The sequence below is a fragment of the Terrapene carolina genome, unplaced genomic scaffold (genome assembly GCF_002925995.2).
Source record: "Terrapene carolina triunguis isolate 2854851 unplaced genomic scaffold, T_m_triunguis-2.0 Scaffold51, whole genome shotgun sequence".
Classification (NCBI taxonomy): Eukaryota; Metazoa; Chordata; order Testudines; family Emydidae; genus Terrapene; species Terrapene triunguis.
This window is the reverse complement of record NW_020664402.1, coordinates 1,868,401-1,889,857: the sequence shown is the minus strand read 5'-3', so window position 1 is coordinate 1,889,857 and position 21,457 is coordinate 1,868,401. Positions and strand designations below refer to the sequence as shown.

General features: G+C 52.3%; 1 protein-coding gene across 2 annotated transcripts; it reads right to left on the bottom strand.

The window, feature by feature from the left end:
* Positions 1–2,033: 2,033 nt before the first annotated feature.
* Positions 2,034–16,472, bottom strand: LOC112117730 (VIP36-like protein). 2 transcript variants are annotated; one of them, XM_024215770.2, is made up of 9 exons: positions 16,335–16,472; positions 15,331–15,449; positions 11,690–11,807; positions 10,416–10,498; positions 6,551–6,583; positions 5,077–5,238; positions 4,862–4,976; positions 3,338–3,457; positions 2,034–2,653 (listed from the first exon to the last, which is right to left on the bottom strand). In XM_024215770.2, exons 1-9 carry the CDS (start codon positions 16,465–16,467, stop codon positions 2,511–2,513), a joined length of 1,026 nt encoding a protein of 341 aa, XP_024071538.1. In that variant the 5' UTR covers positions 16,468–16,472; the 3' UTR covers positions 2,034–2,510. The 2 variants fall into 2 exon arrangements, with proteins under 2 accessions (XP_024071538.1, XP_024071539.1); XM_024215771.2 differs by lacking the exon at positions 6,551–6,583.
* Positions 16,473–21,457: the final 4,985 nt, after the last annotated feature.

The following is a 21,457-nucleotide window of genomic DNA, read 5'->3' as shown; positions in this document are numbered from 1 at the left end:
GGATTTTGAGTGCCCAGCCGGAGACCCCTGAAAGGGTCCTGGTTTTCACAAGGGGCTGGGCGCCCTGCTCCAAACAGGGAGGCTCTTTAAGATGTCTCCAGGTGGGCTCCCAAAAACTGAGGCACTTAAAAAGGAAAAAACAAAAGTCACAAGTCCCTTTTGAAAGTCTTGGCCAATAACCATGTTCTTTAATTAGCTGGGCCATGGCCACCCTGGGATGCGGAGACATCGGGAATCCAGGATCTGCCACCGGGACAGGAGTTGTAAGGGACATACTGAATCTAAACCTTCCTCCCTCAAAGGAGTCTGGGAATTCCCTCAGCCTAGCCCTTCTCCCCAGCCCAGCCCTGGTTACTGCACCCAGAGATGGCTTGACGGGCAGGAGGAGCTGGCAGGGCCTGGTTTTACTGTCGCTGTAACAAGGGCACGAGATCCAGTTAGACGTGGTTGGCTAGGACAAGGGGAGAACATGGCTCTGGTGCGTTGTGTCGAGTTTAACCAGACACGGGCCAGCCAAGCCTTGTCCACATTGAGCGCACAGCTCCAGGCCTGTTTACACTACAGAATGGAACAGTGTCCGGGACAAAGTGTTGTAACCAGGTCCCCGGAGATTCTATCTGTACATGTTCCTGTATTCTCCCCCCCTCGGCATCTGTATTATGAACAACTCAGCAGGACCTACAGAAAGCAAGAACTCATTCAAACAGCAGTCACTGAGGTAGGAAATAACTAACCCTCCCTGAAAGGCAGCACAACGTTTGTAGAGATCAGAGCTCTCTTTCCCAAGCATGGCTAAGGTCTCCGCCAGGCCAATAAACCCTTTGACCTTCCTTTGCCAGCATGCTTCCAAACTCCTGGTTACAGCAGCCAGATCTAGGTCCTTCAGAAACACAAAGGGACCATGTACAAATGCTGGCATCAGGTTTCTGGGTGAGGAAGAGAGAACTGCCCCTTTTCACATCACACCTACACCACTAACAGGACACAGTGACATGCAAGCAGCCCCTGTGCAAAGGCTGGCTCCAGGCCGAGGTACACAGAAGGGAGGAAGGCAGCACTGCATGCAGACAGTGATCCAGTGGTGGAGGGACAGGCCCCCCGACAGCAGCGAGTGGTTATTACAACGGAACCCAGTGTTAAAACAATCAGTCGCTGGGCGAGTCCATGCATGTGGACAGCAACATGACCACATGAACCCCACCCCAACAACGTAACCTGGCTTCATGTGAACGAACGGGAAGTGGGTCGGGACTAGCCATCCCTCGCCCACCACATTCCCAGCACTGAGTGTCATGGAGCCCCTGCACACAGACGTACTGACCCTTGTGCAATGAGCCCAGGATCCGAACGGTTTCTCGGACAGGCCTGGTCTCACCAAGCCGCAGTGAGACTTTTTAGTGCATATTTCACCAGCAGCAAAACCCCTCGGCCCTGGATGGAAAGCCCAGTTATCGGGGAGAAAGAGGAGGTGACCGTATGCTAGTAGTGGCAGAGTGGAGGCACTGAATGGAAGCAGCTCAGGTCAATTTCCATCAGAGGCCGAGAAGAGCCAGCTGCATCAAGGCCAACCCGCAGCCTGGAAGAGCAGTGCTTTCCCTGCCATGCTGCTGGGACATCAGGCAGGCTCAGGGTGGCACTGGGAGGCCAGTAGCCAATATTTGTGTTCATGCCCAGACCATACTGGGGTGACTGTAAAACGAGGGGTTTCCTTTAGCACAGCTCCCAGTTCACCTACTTCCTAACGAGGAGCAGCAGTGAGACTAGGAGTATTTCATTCATGGTGCAGGATTCAACTGCGCTACGGCAAAACCAGGATTAAAAGTTTAAAGCTGCCTGGGGCAGATGAGCTCGGCCTTCCCGACCAGCCTAAGGCAGCAAAGCCACCTGGATTGCAACAGACAGGCTGCCAGAGTGAGCAGCGGTGGGGCTGGGGGCAGGGCCAGGCTCATGTCCTGCAGGGGCCAGGGAGGGGACAGCACTACTCTTCTCAACAAGAAGCGTTTTGTTTGGCCAAGTTTCACACTTAAGCCAAAGGGGCTTTTCTAGGATTTTACAGTCTTCAGTGCCTGGCCTCCTAGCTAGGCTGTGGGACATCCCCAGATAGCACATGTAAGGCTCACCAACACGGAAACAATACAACATTCAGCTCCACCCGCCCCAAGCGTCCTCTAAACACCTTGCAAAGCAAGAGCTGCTGGGGGACGGCCCATCTGTCACTGCACCAACCTCCAGAGTCGGGGGGGTTAGGTCTCCCTGATGCACTACGTGTCACACAAAGTGTGCTCCCCATGTGATCCAGGACGTCCGCTCCCGCTGGGAACCCCAGAGCTCGAAGAGACACAGCAGCGGTCCCCATGGGGGCCAGCAAAGTAGCAGCCATCTGAAGGGGCTCTTGAAAGTCTGAGCTGAGCAGGCAAGGGCTTCTCTTCAGCTAGCCTCTGGCACCTGTGCCAGCCCACTCCAGCAGAGCGGCTGGGCTGCCGAGGGAAGGGGCAGGGCAGGCGTCAAGGTCAGTAGAAGCGTTTCCGGCTCTGTTCCTGCCATTTGTTGTAGACAATGACTCCGATGACGATGGCAAACACCAGGGCGACCAGCGAGAAGAACACAATTAAGAACAGGGCCAGGCCGCTCATGGGTTCCAGCGGGGCCTCCACTGTGGGCAAAGGCAGAGGGGCACAAGCCCAGGTTAGCCAATGCAGAGACCATGCGCTCAGAGACTATGGCCATGGGGCGTACAAGCTTAGTTGGGTTTTTCTTGCATTGCCCATCTCTGCGGTGGCCAGGGGAGACAGCCATCCAGCCCCCACCTTCCCCAACGCTTCATCCAAGATGAGGCGCTTGCGTTTATCCTGAGCTATGGGATTTGGGTTCGGTCTCCGGGGAGATTTCAAAGAAGTGAGAGAGCCTGGCGCAGAGACTGAACGCTACGTGGTCACTAGCCTGCAGAGGATCTCAAAGCACACACAGGGTTTTGGCTACCTCCAGCCTGTCTCCAGCGCTTGGAAGCAGCGAGACCCAGGGCATGCTGTGCTTCAGGCACACCTAATCCCTGCTTGAGGCTGTTGGCTGCTCCTCTCTGCAGGGGTATTGGAGAAGCCGACACTGCAGTGAGCACTGGCACAGATGCAGGGACATCAGCGCTCAGCATTTGGTCACACCGTTCCCTCCTTCTAGGACCGTTAGCTAATGGAGACATTCAAGCAGAGGGGCTCACAGGCAGGCGCTTCAGCAGATGGTGTGAGGACCCCGCCTGATGAATGGAATAGCCCGCCTGGTGGGGAAAGCAGGTACTTGGTGGTTCCCAGCTTTGCGCCTCACCAACCTGTGCACTACTCACCTCCGGGCAGTTTCATGTTGTCCACAACGGGCAGAAACACCTCTTTATCCCGCTTCTCCTCCTCTGGGCTCCGCTCAACCGTCAGCTGGTAGAGTTTCAGGGAAATGATGTCGTGGTTATCTAGGGGCACGAGAGAAACGTGGTCTTAGACAGCAGGCAGGAAGAGGAGTCTTGGCCAGGGATGGCAGAGCTGCTGGAAGAGGGAAACTGAACATCTGCTCAAAGGGAGCCAAGCACCCATGCACGGAGCAAGCAGAACTCAGCTCTCCAGGACAGGGCAGGGCAGTGCCCAGCACAACACAACACACTTTTCACAAGGGGCCTTTAAGCCACTTCAATTCAGGCTGAGAAATGAGGAGCTGTTCAGCCGGGGAGCGCCCCTGATTTAAAGTCCACTCAGCCACCTGAAGGCAGCAAATTAGAATTGCCCTCAGGCGCTCATTGCCTTTGTCTGTCTGTCTGTCACACGTATTAGCAGAACAACTCAACTGCCCCAGCCAGCTGCTCCAATTCCCACAGCATCTGCAGAGATTCTGGAAATAAAGGAACTTTGCTTGGAGGAAACAATGAATCCAGGCATTGGTGATCAACGTGCTTTTGTAGAGGCTTGATTCAAATCTGTTCTAAACTGGCTTAAGAACTACGGAAGCAGACGGGTCAGTACTTTGGGGTATTATGGCATACGCTGAATGGAATTCACACAGACGTTACAGGCTGATACAGGCAAGCGCCTCAATAGGCCAGAGAGCTGTGCATCAGTGTCCACACGGCTGGTCCCCTCGCCTATACTGGAAGGAGAAGAGCTAACGGCTCTTGGGCCAGAATGCTCAAGAAGTGCCCTGCAACACTGTGTAAGAGGGATGCCTGCTCTAAACCCCCGAAGTACGTCCCAAGCCCCTGTCTAACTGCAGGCTGTGCGCACCAGAGGTTCAGCTGCAGGCAGCCCCCAGAGCCAGGGAGTGGCCGAGGCCGTCAGGGTGAAGGCGTGGGAGCGGGCACCTTTGTATTTTAAATACTCGGAATGTTGATGCCAACTCAGAGGAGCCTCCGGCACCTGGCAGAACTTCGGGTGCCCCAAGCCTACAAGTGTCACCTGTGAATTCCTGGGGTTCCACTGAAACCAGAAGGGGGCGGTGTCTCTTTCTGACCGAACACAGGGGCCTTTCAGGCTCAGCGGTTAACGCCAAGGGCCCCTCCAAGGACATGGCTTGGGGAGCTCAGCGCCTCACGGGATTTTCAAACACACCTCAGGCACCTCCATGCCGCGGTAGGTCTGGCCGGAGCACCAGAGGCACTTCTGAAGGCAGGGCTTTCGCTCCCCAGTCACGTAGGGTGCAGTTACTGTGTGTTTAAAACCCGCAGCAGCAAGTCTCAGAGCCAGGTCAACAGACTCAGGCTCACGCTCCGGTGCTAAAAGCAGCCGTTTGGCTCAGGCTCTGTAGACCCCGGCTCGGAGACTCGCAGGCACAGCATAGGCCTACCCTTAGCGCTTGTGGAGCATTGGCCAGGTTCACAGCGCGGTACCTGAGAGGTCTCCAGTGACTGAAGAGGTCCCAAAGAAGTATCCCCGTGGCAGGTGGACCCCCGGCATGTCAATACAGTCCCGCCACTCGTGCTTGCCATCAATGTCAATCATGATCTGAAACACACGAGACTTCACTCAACCCAGAGCAACCCAGCCCAGCCCTCCCGACCCGACGCCGCCCTGGGCCTGGAGAGCTCGAGGAGGAGTCACTCACCGTCAGCCTCCTTTTGACATAGCGGATCACCAGGAAGGTGTCGTGGTTCAGGTTGCGCACCATGGCCGTGCAGCCGCCGAGCTCAGTGGGCCGTCCGTCCCGGTCATGGTCGTAGGTGAGAGAGCCATTGTTCACCATGGCAGAGATGTAGGGGAACACGCGCTAGGGGAGACAAAGCCGCAGGTTAGTGGTCTCCTCACACTGCTCTGCGGAGGCCTGGCGAGATGAACCATGGGCAACAGGGCAAATGCATGCAGCCAGCGGAGAACATGGCTTTGCACAGGACACTGACAGCATGGAGCACGACACCAGGGCCGAGAGACAGACAAGAGCCTTGGCCAGCGCTCAAAATTCTCACGCAGCTGGCAGGACCGGATCTGTAAGGGAGCGAAGTGCTGGCAGGAGGCACTGGACTGACTGATCCCTCCACCACCGGGCCTCATCCTGACTCCAAGGAACCCAGGTCTAGAGAGGGACATGGGCTCCGCCTCCAAGGGGTGTTCTCTCTACAGAGACCGCCCACAACGTCCCATTGCTACCCCTGGGCTGGTGGTTGGTGTGGCAGGGACCCCTGCTCCACACAGGCCGGGCAGCAGCAGTGCTACTGTGCTGGGCTGGCTTTGAGACAGTGACGTCCAGCTACCACAGCCCATGTGCCCCAGCCAGGACACTGTTCATGGGATCACGTGCCTCCTCTCCCCCTCCAAGTTGGGTTTTTGTTTTATTAAGATCATTCCACCAAGACATGTGCATTGTGCATCACACTGGGTCCAGCATTCCCACTCTTCTCGATGGGCAACACTGCCCAGAGGCCCAATGGCAGAGTCCTTTCCCAGGTCTGCAGTAGCAGACGGGCTAACCACACCACCGCTGAGCCACTGGTATGTGCAGCTTAATTCATTTCTGATGGACCCTCCTCTATCTACTAGGCAGTGAGAAGACGAGCTGAGGCGAGCAGTGCACCCAGGCCAGACCCCCAGCGTCATGCTGCGTAGCAGGGAGATGCACAAGCTCTCCCTGTGGGAACAGAGGTTTGTTTATTCTGAAATGAAGCAGGAACAGGGATCCATGAGCACAGACCAGCTCGAGAGCTGCAGTGTCTCCTCCGCGTGTAGGAACTGCGCAGCCATGAGGAGAAGCCATAGGAAGAGAGAGGTGCACCAAAACCGCCCGGGCAGCCAGGCCCTGAGCGAGGGGCTTGGGGAGGCTGCACACGCTCAACTTCCTTCAGGTCACAGGACAGTAATCAGCAGCCCAGTGCACTCTGGCACAAGCACGCTGGCCAGGGGATCTGGGGGCAGATGGAGAGACTGGCTCTGAACCAGCCAGACTGGCTGCAGCCAGTCAGATAAAGATTTCTGTAACTCTGGCAATGCACTTCCCTCTTCCAGCAAGGTCCCAAACACTCGGGAAGTGCCAATGACAGACAGAGTGGAGGGGACTCCGAGGCTGGAAATGAGCTAGGAGCAAGTACCTGATTTCCAGGGGCATACCGCCTCTTCTGAGCCTGAGTCCAGAAGGATTATTGAGAGCAAGAAAGGGTACAAAGCAAGACAGAGTCACCGACCAGACAGTTTAGTATTAACCTGCAAACTGGGAAGGAAATGCACCCTAGGAAACCACCAGCATTGTCCCCTTGCCAAGACTTGAGGGTACCCTACATTTTGCAAGTCATGTACCAAACCACTGAATACATGGCTTAAAAAGGCAGCTGGCCCAAGAAACCCCACACTAATCCTGCCCAGTTTATACCCTGTACTTCCCTTCCCCAGCCCACAGCACAAAGCCACATTAACCCAGCGCTAAGGACCCAAGCATGCACGGCAACAAAGGACTGCTTGGCTGGAATCACCACCACCCAGATCTACAATTCCTCCAGCACCCTTAACTGTGTCCATCACACACAAACGCATGACAGCAGGGTGCTCCCACGGTACACGCAGGGACATGCAGTGTTCACAGTTCAGGAAGTGGCTCTTGGCTTCTCTGAGGCAAGTGTCGCTGTGCTAGGGACAGTCCCAGAGCCACATGGACACCAGTGTCCTGGGGAGCTGGGCACACGAGCCCAAGGCGCGAACCCCCATTTTCACGTGGGACTGAGTCCTGCACCCGCTCCCTGAGGATCCCCCATGCAGCTCCACAGATGTCAATGGAGTTCCACAGTGGCAGAGCTCAGAACTGGGCCCAAGCTGAACAGAAATAAAAGCCTCCGTTGTGTTTGACTGTCTGGTTAGGACCGTAACCAGACGCCAGCACAAATCTGTGGCAGGAGCAAGGCTGCAGATGCTGTCACTTCTCCCTGCGTTGTGACTCAGATTATGATCTTTATCCTCAATTAAACTCCAAGAGCTGGAATAGCATCAGTGGGGCTTCTCCAGCTGCCCGGCATTCTCTAGGAACCAACCGAAGGGTACAAAGGCCCTTCCCAGACCAAGGGCAGGCCAATGTTAATGTTTCAACCAAACCTGACACTGATTCAAGAGCTGCAGATCTGTTTAATCAGTTTCAAGGTCAGAAGCCACCTACATAGCTGAGCTGGTCAGGCACTGGAGTCTAAAGGAGAGCCATGTGGTTCGAGTCGAAGGAATTAGCAGGATGCTAATTTGGGATGATCTCCACACACCTCAGGGGTGGCCAGAAAACAGCCATGTATTTCCCACAAGAAGTTTGGAACGATATGACAAATTCTCAACTTGTGCAAAATTTGGCAAAATTGTTCAAAAAATTTTTCACGTCTTGGCTGCTTGGATTCCTCCTCCCCACTCACTCTAGAAAAATCCAAACGCCTGAAAAAAAACCTTGGTCAATGTCCTGGGAAATTTTCTGATAAAGTGAAAGTGTCTCAAAAATGCTGGTTTCCTTTGCAAAGCAATTCTTCGGTGAAAGCGTGTTTGGGTCCAGCTCTAATACAAACGTGGACTAAACATGTGTGTGTTTCAATAACACGTAACAGCATGGTCTCGCTGTACAGCTCTAGAGCACAGGAGATGTTCTCCAGAACAGCTTTACAGAAGGACTGTGCAGTAGGCCCTGGCCAGCAAGTACTGGGGTGATCCCGGCAATTACAGGCCGGTAAGCCTGACTTCAGTACCGGGCAAACTGGGTGAAACTATAGTAAAGAACAGAATGGTCAGACATAGATGAACAAAATTTGTTGGGGAAGAGTCAACATGGTTTTTGTAAAGGGAAATCATGCCTCACCAATCTACTAGAATTCTTTGAGGGGGTCAACAAGCATGTGGACAAGGGTGATCCAGTGGATATAGCGTACTTAGATTTTCAGAAAGCCTTTGACAAGGTCCCTCACCAAAGGCTCTTACGCAAAGTAAGCTGTCATGGGATAAGAGGGAATGTCTTCTCATGGATTAGTAATTGGTTAAAAGATAGGAAACAAAAGGTAGGAATAAATGGTCGGTTTTCAGAATGGAGAGAGGTAAATAGTGGTGTCCCCCAGGAGTCTGTACTGGGACTAGTCCTGTTCAATATATTCATAAATGATCTGGCAAAAGGGGTAAACAGTGAGGTGGCAAAATTTGCAGATGATACAAAACTACTCAAGATAGTTAAGTCCAAAGCAGACTGCAAAGAGCTATAAAAGGATCTCAGAAAACTGGGTGACCGGGCAACAAAATGGCAGATGAAATTCAATGCTGATAAATGCAAAGTTATGCACACTGGAAAACATAATCCCAACTATACATATCAAATGATGGGATCTAAATTAGCTGTTACCACTCAAAGATCTTGGCATCATTGTAGATAGTTCTCTGAAAATATGCACTCAACGTGCAGCGGCAGTCAAAAAAGCAAACAGAACATTGGGAATCATTAAGAAAGGGATAGATAAGACAGAAAGTATCATATTGCCTCTATATAAATCCATGGTACGCCCACATCTTGAATACTGCGTGCGGATGTGGTCGCCCCATCTCAAAAAATCATATATTGGAATTGGAAAAGGTTCAGAAAAGGGCAACAAAAATGATTAGGGGTATGGAACGGCTTCCGTATGAGGAGAGATTAATAAGACTGGAATTTTTCTGCTTGGAAAATAGACAACTGGGAGTGTGGGCGGGGGATATGATAGAGGTCTATAAAGTCCTGACTGGTGTGGAGAACATAAATAAGAAAGTGTTATTTACTCCTTCTCATAACAAAAGAACTAGCGGATCACCAAATGAAATTAAGAGGCAGCAGGTTTAAAACAAACAAAAGGAAGTATTTTTTCCACACAGCGCACAATCAACCTGTGGAACTCCTTGCCAGAGGAGGTTGTGAAGGCCAAGACAATAACAGGGTTAAAAAAAGAACTAGATAAATTCATGGAGGACAGGTCCATCAATGGCTATTAGCCAGGATGGGCAGGGATGGTGTCCCTAGCCTCTGTTTGCCAGAAACTGGGAATGGGCAACAGGGGATGGATCACTTGATGATTCCCTGTTCTGTTCATTCCCTCTGGGGCACCTGACACTGGCCACGATCAGAAGACAGGATACTGGGCTAGCTGGACCCTTGGTCTGACCCAGTATGGCCGTTCCTATGTTGGCATTTAGGCCACTGCTATGCAGAGGTGAAGATCACCACACTACAGGTCCACACTAGCTAGTGTCCAGACACTTCAGACAGCTTCTGACCCCAGCTTGCTGGCAGCCCCCGAATCCCCAAGGGAAATGAGTACAACTGCTTCCCATTTCTCCTTTTCCCATTTCCCCCGCAAAGCGTTTGCAGCCATTGCTGAAGGCCACTGCTGGTCTACAGCTCGTCCTAATCAGTGTGTCCAGCCTGCATACACCGGCCTTGGGCAGCAAGACAATGCCCATCACCATCAGGACTTGCCCTGCAGAGCAGCGATACTTCATACGGGGAGTTGGCAGTGAGGAGAAACTAACCAGGATTGCTGAGTCCTTGCGAGGGCTCCTCTACACCAGATGCCATGACACACAGAAGGGGCTGCAGAGGGAAGCTGCCTGGTCTGGCCTGCAGCCCCCTCCACGTATGAAGAGCTACTTGCCTCCTGCTAGTCCCCTGGAGAGGGACAACAAGGAAGTCGGCGAGCTCAAAACCAGAAGGGAAAAGAGACAGGAGAGGGGAAAGAGAGCAGCAGCAATAGCAAGTAACCAAAAGCTGCAGCCACGAGGAGCCGGAGAGGATGCTACATTTAGACTGGTCCGTGATTGGGATCTCTAACATACAGCTGCATTGGAGCTAGAAATAGGGCCAAAGCCTTTTGAACAAGCTAATACGCCAACTCTGGCCTCAAGCTCTGGATGCACAGCCCCGGTAATACAACTTCACATCCATCTCCCACTTCCCTCCGAACTGCCAAAAGGCCGTCTTACCTCCTGCTGCTTCTCCTCATTGGGGTAGGTGTCTACAAACACCCCCAGCCCCAGAAAGTGATCCTTGCTCCCAAACACGGGCCCTAGAACAGATGGCAGATTGTGAACAATGGGTCCTGTTGCTCTCTAGTAGAGACAGTGGGGGGGGGGGGGGGGGGGAGTGCTTTCCACTCTGCGTGCGGGTAGATTTACTCCCCAAGCCATCGATGGGCCCCACCTTGGAGCAGAACCACAAGAGTAGCTTGAAGAGGATACAGTAATATTTGGTAGCGTCAGACAGACATTTACCTCCTTGCAGCCAATGAGAACCAGTGGGGCGGCCTCCAACTTCATGCAGATGCCCATTTGAAGGCGTTTTCCCCTAAGGATCTAAGCCAGAGATGCCTCCGAAGGTAGCCTTGGCTTGACACCAGTAGCAGCTCGTAAGGAATGTTAGGAAGTGGCATTGGATGAGTCACCCTTTACCTTCACCTCTCCCCACAGGGGAGTCATTCCTTGATCCGTGCTTAGGGGGCCTGAAGCCCCTGCCACATAGCACCATCGAGCACTTACAGAACAGCAGAGCCCAGCGCCCATATTACAGGACCAATACCCCGCAGTCCCGAGTTCAATCCCCGGATCTGCCACTCCCCCTCTGCACCTCTCTTCCCCCATCTGTCAAATGGAGACAGCAATACTCTCACCTGATGAATCGCTTTGCAATCTACATAGGAGTGCTAGATAGACGCGCTCTTTACAAACAATAACTCATGAGGTAGGCAGGCATCCCCCCCCCCCCCCGTTTGACAGATGGGGAAACGGGAGCAGAGTTTCAGAGTACAGGTGTTCCTGGCCCCCAGGCCTATGCTTAGCCCACACACGTCTGATTTCCAGAGCTCTGGAGCCACTGGAGCCTCCAGTCCTGCAGTAGGAATGGGGCTTGCTCTGCACCTCTGAAAATCAGGGCAAGCAGTTTGCTACTGCACAGCTGAATTCATAGCCATGTTGGACTCCTCAGAGCCCCGATCAATGGTCACCCCGAGCTTTCGCAGAGCAATGTCAGTATTAGCTACAATGGGTTCACAGTCACTCCTGGCTCCCTCCTTGTCGGTCCCTGCAAAAAGGAGCAGGATGGCAGCAACTCTAGGGCAGCAGCTACAGATGCAATCTACATCCACAGCCAAGGGCGGCGCTCGTCTGGCCAGCATATCTCCGCTGGGGCAGGAGAAGGCCAGCAGCGGAGGCTCTGTGCAGCACTTCCCCTTGCAGCCGATGCCTCCGTGAGAGCATTTTACCTGGCTGCATGCGATCCTTGGTGTACCAGATGGCAAAGCCGTCCCCATTCAGGTTCTTCTTGCCTTGCCCGTGGATTTTAAAATGGACCTGCATCTCCCAGTCTCTGAGGTAACAAGGCTGCAAGAGAGAAAGGGGGAGAGTGAGTGCAGCAGTCAGGGGGACTTTGACAATAGACTATTCACAGCCCTTCCGACTATTGCCTTGCAGGCAGATAACGTTAAGAAGGGACCCCATGTCAGCTGGGATCTGTTCCGTCTGGATGGGGAGGGACAGTTGCAATTGGTTGCAGTGTCCCCAGCCAGACAGTACAGCTGCTTTTCTGCACAGACAGCAAGCCATGGCACCAACACACCCACAACCTCATGGAAAAGTGCTGGCCTGCCTTAGCACAAATACATCTGCTAAATGGAGCCACACTGCAGAGATGTCTTCGTCCTTTATTTCCCTGGCCAATAGGCTGCACTGCCTTACTTTTCGTATTTCAGCAAGAGTAATTAATCACAGGGGGCACTGTTAAGATTAGGGAACCATGGATATAAAAAACAAAGAGCTTGATTCTGATCTTGCACTGTTCTAAGCCAGGAGTAACCAGTGAAATCAGGGAAAGAGATCAAAATCAGGCCAAGAGTGGCCTGGATTTCATCACTATAGATGAATAAATTACGCCCCCTTATGAACATCAGATGAAGCGTAGAACCAATCAGGGGCAAAGAATGTAAATAGTTTTATAATAGCCATCCAGACTGGATACGAGTTAGCAGCAAGACAGGTATTTCGACTCCTGGACTCATACCATATGAACTGTCAAAAGCCCACTTCAAAGTCACATCTGAAAACTCATTACATTATCATCAATGCCACAAGACAATGGATTTTAAGAATCCAGTCCATTTTTCACTACATAAGCAGTTCAGTCTCCTGTATTTCATTCAGCTTGAGCAACAAAGCTACACTTGTCAGTTTAATGTTAAGCTGATGTGAACCACAACCATTTCAAGGGAACTGCAAATCCAAACACACACACACTCAGTGACATTTAAAAAAAAAAAAAAAGAAAGAAAAACATTTTACAACTTCTCAAAAAGCTACATTTGGGTCCCTGACTACAGCCCTTTTTAAGCATTTTATTTGTATTCAATTTCCATATGAAAGAACAGAAAGATCCACAGTCAGAGACATCTCGCAACAGTGCCCATAGCTGGGGATTGATTGCCAAATGCAGCAATATCAAGCCTGCTCCACACCACAGAGATGTACCAGAGGTAGGTGGCAACTCACTGTGGAAGGCAGACTCAGGACAGACAATTAGAACAGGTTCAGGTCAGAGACATGCACTTACATCATACAGACAATTGTACAGAGATGTGGGAGGCCACCGAGCTCCATGGAGACAATTTACACAACTCTTTAATATGAGGAGGCAGCTGTCCAACATACTCTGAAGGTTTTGAGGTGTCTGACTTAAAACGGTCTCATTCCACGGACTAAAAAGACATGGCTATTAACGGACAGGACTCTGTCCTACTGAGCAGAGTATCCCTGACACAGTGGGCTGCAAGAAGAGTACTGACCTGGAAAGGCTTGGTACACCTACAGTGCCTTTGCTCTTGGAACAAGCTACCTTTCTCCAACACACGGTCAACTAGTCTGGACTCAAATGGCCAGGCAGAATCAGACAGGTACTTGTGTGGAGAGTGTAGAAATCATAATAGTTCTACAGGAAACTTACTATGGAACTACAGTACATGAAAGCGCATCACTATCTACCCCACAGTAAATTCCATCCCAAACTGTCGTGTCTTTGAGTGGCTCCTACTTATATCCTATCACAGGATTTAGGCAAGGCAATTCACTGCCTGCACAAAATTCAGACGAAAACTGCAACATTAAAAAAACTGCACAGCCAGACATTATAAGGAGTGATCTGTAGTGCATGAGCTCAACCTGAGCCACCAGATGCAGGTGTGAGGGAGTTGTGACCACCCTGGCCTTTCCATACTACTAAATGGGAGGGGGCTTCCTGCTAGACCTGTGAGAGATGGGAGGGGGTCCTAATCTGGAAGAGATTGGGAATCACTGCTCTATTGTTACTCTGCCAAACACTGAAACCCAGCACACACACACACTTGCAAGCTACGTCACAATCCTGCACCATGTGAATATAGGCACAACAAGATGATGGGCACCACATAAGCCCCTAAAAAGAAAGCCTCTAACAGCAAGCCCTTCTGTGTCCACATCACAACTAAGAGACCACACTTCCCTTTGCCTGGCAATTTCACTCACCAAGAATAGGCATTTTTCAGCTTTGGAAAGAAGTGTGAGATTACTGCTATAATCCAGAGAAACATCCTATCAAAGCTTCAGTTTTGAGTGACTGGAGCTAGGACATCATATATGATTACTTGTTTTAAAAAACAGGATCCACAATAGGCACTATAAACGTTAAAGAAGAACTATACTGCAGCAAGGTAAGACGATATGAGTTTGTTAGAGGGCCCAAGCAGATGTAAGTAGAGAAGGCCTGCACTGAACAGCACAGGAAGCTATATTGACCATAAGACCCTTTCTGGCTCAAATTCCAGCTTTTCACTTAATAAGCAAATTATATCCACTCTTTAGGCAAGACTTAAGTTAGATAAACATTTGATGAGAGCTGAGTTTGGGACTCAAACTGACAGCTACTGAAGAAAAGTAGAGAACCCAGGTACTTGTACTGCTGTGGCCAAGTATTAATGGTAGATGTGAGGTTAGTCGTTTTCAGATGCTGGTGGAACCTTTGCACATGGGAGCAGAGGAATGTCAGATCAGGTTTACAGGATAAACTCAGCGTGCCCAATTCATACTGGTATAAGCAGGTACAAGTCCACTAACTGATCTGAGTTGCAATTGCTTATACCAGATCTGCCTTTGGTCCCGTGTTCTTGTGTGCGTCTACACCATTCACATTCCCCCAGAACAAAAAGCCTTTCATAAGTTATTCTATTTGGGGGACATGGATCTTCGTCTACTCGGGATCTAAAGAATGTGCCACGTACATGGAACACAACAGAGTGGTGATCCTGAATGGGACACATTTGAGCTATAGTAATAGAGGGATTTAGGATCAAATCCTATAATAGAATTGGCAGGGCTATTGCCCGGGAGCAAGCCATTTATAAGCACTGCCTTTTGGCACTTTTAGTCAAAGGAAAAGCTCAGTGGACTGGAACACTGTCACAAGGTTAATGACCTCCTGTAGCTACACCGAAAGCAGAGACACTGCCAAGACACTGATTTAGCAACAGGCTTGTTTCAGATTAACTGTAGCTGGAGTTTGTTTTGCACAACCATTCCACAAATCTGTCTGGCCAGTAGTTTTCATGAGAGCAATCTGCCCAAGGCCCATCCACCCTTCATTCCGCATGCGAGCTAAGGATTTCACCATCAGTGCACCACTTCCTGTGACCTGCAGCAGCCAATTCCCATGAGAATCTTGACTCCATAAATCAAGTCATCCCGATTACCATCTTGCTACCCCTCACCATCTTGAATTCAGACATACTGGCTGCAGTCCAAAGATAGAAATCACTTCTGCATGAGATACAAAACCCTGGAGTGCCAGCGCTCCTCACAGATTGCTAGAGAACATTATTCTTACCACTCTGTTCCACACGGCCCCCTGTTTGCTCTGCATGTCTGGTGTGAGGCGGACGTACTGAGTCGTGACCATGGCATTGCCCATAAGATCCCAGAGAGAGGAGCTGGAAGATCCAACACCTGCAGGGTAGGAGGGAAACATTTGCACCAGCCGTACAAGGGTACAGTGCTTTGACTGTTAGTCAAGAGCACCGATTGCCCTGCGCTCTGCCTCTTCTCACCCAACCCCCCTTCCATCCATCTTCCCACCCACCCCCCTGCTTCCTTCTCTGCCTTGTTTCCCTCGCAGACCCTCCGCCTGGCCACCCTCCTCTTTCCCTCTCCAGCCAGGTGCACAAAGCACTACGTACACTTGCTTTCCCCCACGCCACCTACATAGCTCATCCCCCAGCCCTTCTCTCTCGGGGGTCCCAATCCACTCTCGTTCTGCTTCTTCCCTGCCCCCCAAATACTGTCACTCTCTAGCCACGCCCCACAGCTCCCTCTGCACCCCCACCCTGCCTTTCCCCCCAATGCCAGCTGCCCACTGAACACACTACCTCAGTTTCTTTGCCTGCCTCCTCCCTACTCCCCTTCTCACCCCCTTTGACTCCTCCCCCACTCCTCCCTGCCCCAGTTACTGCTTTTGCTGATCCCACCACCCTGCTCCCCAAATCTCCCAGCCCCTCTCATCCAGCCTTCCCAGCCCAGTTCCTCCTGCATCCCCGTCCATCACCCCCATACTCCTGCTGCCCTGTCACTCCAGCCCAGTCCCCCCCCCACACACACACACACACACACCCTCCCACACACGCACACCCTACACGGGTCCCCCCAGCCTAGCTCCCCACACGGGTACCCCCAGTCCAGCCTAACCCCCCACACGGGTCCCCCCAGCCTAAACCCCCCACACGCACACTCCACACGGGTCCCCCCTACCTAGCCCCCACACACACACCCCACAGGGGTCCCCCCAGCCCAGCCCCCTACAGGGGTCCCCCCCGCACTCCCCGCGGGGCCCCTCACCCTGGTAGGGCTTGGTGAGCGAGTGCTCCCGTTTCAGGTGCTCCTCAGTCTGCTCGGCGCGCGCCCCGCGCAGCACCAGCAGCACGAGCAGCCCCAGGGGCCCAGCCCGCCACCACCTCACTACTGCTGCCATCTTCCCCCGGCCCGGCCTGCGGCCCTAGCGCCCGCCCCGCGCCTCTCATTGGCCGCAGGGCGCCCCCACCCAGCTCCGCCATTGGCTCCCTCCAGGCACCGACTACTGATGTGGATCGTGTTACTGGTTGGCTGAGGAGCGCATCCGTCACTGGGCCGAACAGGGTGAGCCGCTAGCGTTCGTGCCCGCGCGAGGGGCTCTGGGAAATGTAGTGCCCTCGCCGCTTCCGGGCACGGGGCTGCTTAAAGGTACCCGGTCCCCATTTCTCGGGGCAGCGGCTGCGGGCCCTGGGTCCCCAGCGGGACTGTGACACGCACGGCCACAGTTGCCTAGCGACATGGGGACAACGGTGCCATGGTGACGGTGGCCTGGAGACAGGCGCGGTAGTGATGCGGTGACGGGACCGGGCGTGGTGCGGGGGGCCGGAGGGTGCCCCGCCCTGACTGTGCCTCCCTGCCTCAGTTTCCCCATCGAAATGCCACTGTTACTTCCGTGGCACCAGACATTGCCCAGCCCACTCCTCCCCCCCACACACACACTTCTTGGAGCCTGCGCCCATCTCAGCGGCCACGATGCACTAACAGGCCCTTTTACACCGTCCATCGCTGGTAGGATGACCAGATGGGATGAAGAAAATATCGGGACACATGGGGGGGGCGCCGGCGGAGCAAAGGAAAAAAAAAGCGGAGTCCCGCCGGCAGAGCAAAACAAAACAAAACAAACAAACAAACAAAACACAGGAGTGTGAAATATCGGCACAAATTACGTCCTGACCGAACATCGGTCGGGACACGGGACAAACGCCTAAAAATCGGGACAGTCCCGATTTTATCGGGACGTCTGGTCACCCTAATCGCCGGGTCTCCCCCTGCAGCACAGACGGACGGCTCCCTGAGCGCTGGGTCAGTGTTGCTGACCCCATTGTGTGTGGGGAAACTGAGTCACGGGCCCTAAGGTCAGTGATGGAGCTAGAGCCAGCTCTCCTGCCCCCTAGTCCTGCTGGAATACAGGGTGTCCGTGCTGCGAGAGACTCCGCAGCATCAGCAGAGCTGTGGCTCAGGGGGTGGGGAGGGACGGGGAGGCCAAAGAGGAACCAGGCGCCATCACTGTGGTGTTTGTGTCAAGAAAGTGAATAGAAATCAGCTGATGCGGCACTTTCCTTGGGTTTCTCTGAACAGAAGTGCCAGTTGTTTCTTCCTAAGGCCAGCTCCTTTGAGAAGCTAAAGGACGCTCCCCTTGGATGTAGCGAGCAGCTCTGACAGGGACTGCCAGCCTGGCTCAGCCCCAGCCTCCGCCAGTGCTCAGTGAACAGGCTGTTGTAGCCTGGCTGTTGGCATTGTTCAGCCCGGATGGGGAACGGGACTGGAACATGCTGCTTTACTGTGGCAAGGCACCTTGAATGATGTCACTTGACTCCCCTTTGTCCAGAGCTCACTCAGGGGTTGTGCAAACCATGTTGCTTACACAGCTCTGCCAATGCCTTTCAAGCCTGAGCTCCAGCACCACCTTGCTGTTCCCGTCCTGGGCTCCCCACGCACCCTGCTCTACTGATGCCCTTCAGAATCCTGACCCAGTTACTCTGGTCCTGCATCCTCACGTAGTCTGCCTCTCCACCTCAAGCCTGACTCACGGCATCCCTTCCTGGTCTCACCTTGGCCCAGCCCTCAGCAGAGGTGGAGAACCAGCCAGACTGATCTCCACCCAGGAGCAGAGCCAGCCAGACTGATCTCCACGTCTGACTTAACCCAGGAGCCCAGCTCTTCAGCAGTGATAGTCAAGGGCTGCATTAGCGTCATGCATCTTCTTGCTCTTTCTGCCTGAGCCCAAAAGCTGAAGAAGTGGGCTGTAGCCCACGAAAGCTTATGCTCTAATAAATTTGTTAGTCTCTAAGGTGCCACAAGTACTCCTGTTCTTTTTGTAGATACAGACTAACACAGCTGCTACTCTGAAGCCTTACAGGGAGTTATCTCTCTGGTCCTTGTTGCTATAGAAACACATTCCAGTGGACCATTGATTTCTGATGGCGAATTTGAGGTTACGGTTCCCAAAGGCAATGCATTAATTACCGCTTGCTTTCCACTGGGCAAGAGCAGGCATGAGACCTGGCTCTTCCTGTTTCCTGAGGTTGGGTAACAGTAGTCTGAGACTGGGGAACAGAAGGAGAGGAGTAGTGTCAGGGCATCTGTAGAAAGGTCAGAGCTGCCCAGCGAGTGATCTCCTCTTCCTGATGTCATCGGGGGCGAAATCACCAGTGCAAGTGAGAGCGACACCAGCCCGAGCGAGAGGAAAATCAAGCCCAGCTGCTCTAGGATCATGCACCTGGCAATGCTGGCAGAAGGAGTTCTTTACGTCCGCCTGGAGTGCCTGAAGGAGCTCCTTGCAGCAATGGGTCCAAATATAGCCAGCACAGAGCCTGTGTTTATAGAAGGCCCTCGTGCTAGTCTGTGTGATCATTAAAGTCACGGGGAACTTTTTCTGGCTGGCAGATAGAGCCTTGTTGGAAACTTTAAACTAGAAATCCATTTCCAGTCTTAAAAAGGGATATTCCTCCACTGTTAACATGCACTGGGTCCTTCTGATAGAGTTGCAGTGGGTTATTATTGTAAGGCACCATAGCAGTCACTAGGAGGAGGAGACAGCTCTGGTTAAGTGGAGCAAACATAATGTTGGGCATCAGGACTCCTGGGTTCTACACCTGCCTCTGCCTTGTGCCCTTTCTGTGAGTCCATCACTGTTGCAGGGCCCAGAACAAACCCTGGCTGCAGCCTCTGGCAGAAGAGAGGAATAAGAACTGGTTTCCTTGTCCCCTGGAAAAGCTGCATGAAACCCCTTGCTGGAGGTGAAGAACTGGGGCTGGATTACAGTGCCTGCCCTGGGATCATTACATTGTTTGTGAGCTATGCAGGCTGCCCAGCCAGGCCATTCCCACACACTGGCTTGTCTCTGACTCACTAGGTTTTGTTTGGTTGCATCATACACTGACATGAGTCTCCTGGAGTGCTCTAACCCCAAGCTCACCTGGTAATTGAGCACTGACACTCTGGGGTTCGGTGAACCAGCCAACTAATCACTAGCCCCACAGAATTGTCTTCATCCAAACATCCCATCACGTCCCCACACAGGCCGGCTTTGTGCAACTCAACCGTATTCAGCTGGTAGGCTCCAATAGCTGCACAGTGACTGGGCAGAGCCGTTAAGGGCCATGGGCCATTTAAAAATACTGGGGAACTAATCATTCAGGGTCAGGTTGAGCTGATCTGATGCACCTGGCAGGGCTGTTGCCCTTCTCTACTAGCTACCTGGGGCCAGCACCGAAGAGGGACTTTGCTCAACAAGGCAGCATCAAAGCTTTTAAAGGAGAAGGGCGCTCTGTGCTGAGCTGGCTAAACTCTTTATGTATTAAAGTGCTCTGAGCAGAACAAGCTTCCGTCGCTCAATATTCAGTCCGAGATGGGAACTGCCGGTACTTGGGCAAATGATCCAGGTTTGGCTGGGGCTGTCTGAGTGCCTTTGGGCCATCTGCCGAGATGCTTTTATTAGTGACTTCTTGTACATCTGTCCTATTCACTGACTCCTGACCTATCGCCGCCCGCCTCTCTGCCTCCTGGGATGGAGGTACGAGGCATGTTACCTAGCCAGGGCTGTTTGTTCCCCGGGGGTGGAGGTGCAGCCTCCTGGCAGAAGTCAGCATGTCTTAGCCCCGTTCCAAAGTCAGTCATTACATTCCACCTCTTTACATCCCTCCTGCAGTTTATCTGGGGATAGAATTTCCTTCAACTTCCTTCTTACAGCCTGATTTGAACCAGGCTGTCTTCAAATCCCCTTTAAAGGGAGTTGAGGATGGTCAGTACTGCACAGACTTGGGCCCCTAAACTGTTCCTAGCGTTACTATGAGCTGTTAAACAGCTCAGACGTTCCACCCCAGGGGTAGCTGCATTTCAGGCTTGGTGGGAGTGACCCCTGTGTGCTTTGTATAACAGTTTGCAAAGCAGTCTGGGATCCTCCAGGGATGGAGTACACTCTAGAAATGCAAGATATTTATAGACCTCCTCACATGCCAGCATTATCCAGCGGCAGGGTGCCAGGTGCACAATGCAGGTTTTCTCTGATGCCACAATAGGGAGCTCTTTCTGCATGCTGTTTGGAGGACAATCGCCTCTGCTGTAATGTGTCTGTTAAAAAACCCACCACAAGGAATGCAAAGAAATGCACCTTGGAAAACAAAATCCCAATTATACATATCAAATGACAGGGTCTAAATTAGCTGTTACAACTCAAGAAAGAGATCCTGGAGTCATTGTGGAGAGTTCTCTGAAAACATCCACTCAATGTGCAGTGGCAGTCAAAAAAGTGAACAGAATGCTGGGCATCATTAAGATAATAAAACAGAAAATATCATATTGCCTCTATATAAATCCATAGTACGCCCACATCTGGAATAATGCGAGCAGATGAGGTCGCCCCATGTCAAAAAAAGATATATTGGAATTGGAAAAGGTTCAGAAAAGGGCAACAAAAATGATTAGGGGTATGGAACGGCTTCCGTATGAGGAGAGATTAATAAGACTGGGGCTTTTCAGCTTGGAAAAGAGACGACTAAGGGGGGATATGACAGAGGTCTATAAAATCATGACCGGTGTGGAGAAAGTAAATAAGGAAGTGTTATTTACTCCTTCTCATAACACAAGAGGGATTGAAGGCTGCAGGATGGCGCTGGGCAAGCCGCCACGGTGTTGGTCCCCTTCCTGTGGTTACTGACTCCTGTGTTTTATGGCAAATTGTAAAAGTCATGAATCAACAAAGGGAAACAAGGGGCAAGGAGAGGAAAATTCCATGTGGTGGGAGGGTCACGGTGTGAGCTGAGGGGAGGGGGGGGGCGCTCAGGGGCATGATTCCCCTGCTGCGCCCTAGAGAGTATCATCATGTCCCTCTGAAGGGGCTTAGCCCCCATGTTAACTATGGGATAGCATCTTACACCCGGGGCGGGGGG

Excerpts from the sequence above, each read along its gene's own strand:
- LOC112117730 (XM_024215770.2), bottom strand. The coding sequence starts at position 16,467 with ATGGCAGCAGTAGTGAGGTGGTGGCGGGCTGGGCCCCTGGGGCTGCTC. Across the intron at positions 15,450-16,334 it reads GCTCACCAAGCCCTACCAGG|GTGTTGGATCTTCCAGCTCC; the intron begins GTGAGGGGCCCC and ends CCTACCCTGCAG. Across the intron at positions 6,584-10,415 it reads ATGAGGAGAAGCAGCAGGAG|GCTCAGAAGAGGCGGTATGC; the intron begins GTAAGACGGCCT and ends TTCTGGACTCAG.